At 53.2% G+C, this 2,500-nt stretch overlaps 1 protein-coding gene across 1 annotated transcript in view; it reads left to right on the plus strand.

The window, feature by feature from the left end:
* Positions 1-2,500, plus strand: part of LOC143281484 (uncharacterized) — a 70,956-nt gene that overhangs the window by 53,997 nt on the left and 14,459 nt on the right. The window contains exon 10 of the mRNA XM_076586694.1: positions 1,012-2,500. This exon is cut by the window's right edge and continues 50 nt beyond it. Within this exon, the coding sequence (XP_076442809.1) occupies positions 1,012-2,500 (1,489 nt within the window). The remainder of the gene's footprint in view (positions 1-1,011) is intronic.

Consider the following 2,500-nt stretch of genomic DNA (forward strand, 5'->3'; position numbering starts at 1 on the left):
GCATGATAACTATTAAAATAACTCGTTAAAAAAAAAAAACAAAAAAAAAACCGTCATTGTAATCATAATATCTTAGTGAAATTCGCTGGTGTTATCTGCCGCGGAAGAAAAGTGGGGCCAGAAAGGGCTTAGGTTGGTTGGCTTTCTGTTGAAGACCTAACTACTAATTTGTTTGTTCTTTGTGTTTTGTTGGGGGTTTTGTTGTTGTTGTTGTTGTTGTTGTTTTGCTGCCCCATCATGTGCACCGTTTCAGTGGCATTACTCCCACGCCGCTCATTTAGATTCCCCCATACACGGCCACACCCGGGTTCGTCCGTCGCAGTTCCAGCGTCGGCAGTCCACAGGGAACCATCGATGTTTGTTTGTTTGTTTGTTTTTGTCCTGAGCAGTTCGGTTTCATGTGAGGTAGGATATACACGCTGGAGCGGAATGCAGGGTAAAGGGGGGGAGGGGGGTGTGGGGGGTACCGACGTGGAGGATTTTGAGACATAAATGAGCAACGAAATTATTCTTTTCACTCCGTTCTGCATCAGTGAAAACGGGGCTCACTGAACAGGCCTTCAGTGTGTGTGTGTGTGTGTGTGTGTGTGTGTAGAGAACGTGTCGGCCGCGAACGACAAAAAAAGCCAAAGACAACAATTGAAGTTTTTAAACACGACGTGTGTGTGTGTGTGTGTGTGTTTGTTTGTCCTTGTGTGTTTGTGCTTGTGTGTGTGTGTGTGTGTGTGTGCGTATCTCTGTGTGTGTGTTTGTGTGTGTGTGTGTGTGTGTGTGCGTGCGTGGGTGCGTGTGTGCCAGTGTGTGTGTGTGTGTGTGTGTGTGTGTGTGTGTTGCTCCTCCTACGGTAGGTGTTTCTTGCGGCCTGTATGTAGATCAGATATTGGAGGGTACTCGGGAGGTGCGTACTCAGTGATTTGTTATGACAGCAGCATGAAAAGGGGAACTTTGATTTGAACTGATCGGCGGTGTGTATGTGTGTGTGTGTGTGCGCGCGCGCTCTCTCTCTCGCAGGGGAAGAAGTACACGCCGTTTGACGCCGCTGTTGCCAAGGGCAACAAGGAAGCGGCGGAGTACCTCCTGTCACGTGGGGGGCGCAGCGCCAACACAATAGCGCCCCCTGCCAACGTTGACGCTGACGCCAAGCCGACGGCCAGGAGCAAGAGGAAAGGCAGCAAGGGACAGAACCCCGAGGAAGGAACTAAGAACGACAACTCGGACCAACCCAAGAAAGAGCGCTCTGAGGAAACGCAGCAAGAGAAGAAGCAGACGACACCTCAAAAGGGAAGTGTCAAGAAGGGTGAGGAGAAGGGTGACGATACAAACGACGACAGTCAGACGATCGGTGAACAGACGCAGGACAGGGAACGACACCAACAACCCATCGTCGCTGTGGTCGTCAAACACGTCGACAAACCCGTTCCGGCGAAAACTGACGGAAAGCCGTCAAGCAAAACGCACGGCGAAACTTCTGACGAGCCAGAGAACCACGACAAACGTTCTGCTTCTCCAGTAACGACATGTGAAGCGAACGAAGACACGAATCAGACTTCGGCAAACCAGCGGGTGACTCCTGAAGAGAAAAACTACACGTCAACTGAGGTGGCGACCACGCAGACTGACAGCGAGACAGACGGACATCCCACAGCGACACACGTGAACGAGCGCAGGTCTTCAGCTAAGGGGGTGGATCAGGAAGAACGCAAAGACCCACACGTTCAGGATTCCAACGAAGAGAAACAGCCCGCTCGTGACTCAACAGAAGACCCCAGAAACCGAAAGCATTCAAAGGAAGAGGAAAAAACCCAGCAGTCGTCTGTGCAAGAAAACACCGAAACAGAGGAAGAAAACAGAACGTCTAAAACAAAGCAAGGGTCCGCCGCCTCAGTAAAGCCATCCTCAGAGACAGAACGAGACCAAAGCTCTCCAAGAAGCGACGAATCTGGCAGCCGGCATCAACAACCCACATCGACTGACTCCCCGAGAAGCGACACCGGCGAAGAAGGAGAAGAAAGGGAACACGTTCAACCGACGAAAGCGAGCTCGGAAAAACACCAAGAAGAAGAAGAAGAAGAGGAAGAGGAGGAGGAGGACGTGAGCGGCTCAGAGGTCTCCACCAGAACACCCACAGAGTCCCACACAGCCGACAGAACCTCCTCCTCCTTCACGTCATCAGGAAGCCGCACCAAAACCTCCACGGCCAAACCCTCGGGGTCCAGTGAAGCAGAAGAGCAGGAACAGTCGACGGAGCAAAAATCCGGCAGCACAAAATCGCGTTCACGGAGCCGCAGCTGCAGCAGCAGAAGTACCCGTTCCAGCACTCGTTCCCGTTCCCGTTCCCGTTCCTTCTCCAGCTCCCGATCCCCCTCCCCGTCCCCGCCCAGCACGATGGGCTCCACGCCCAGCAAGCGGAAGGTTGCCAGCAGGCCCCGCGGTGAAGACGGGGGTTTGAACCTGCTCAGTGACGACGGGGACCACAGTGACGAGGAGGCGGCCCCGACAG

The sequence above is a fragment of the Babylonia areolata genome, chromosome 4 (genome assembly GCF_041734735.1).
Source record: "Babylonia areolata isolate BAREFJ2019XMU chromosome 4, ASM4173473v1, whole genome shotgun sequence".
Lineage (NCBI taxonomy): Eukaryota > Metazoa > Mollusca > Gastropoda > Neogastropoda > Buccinidae > Babylonia > Babylonia areolata.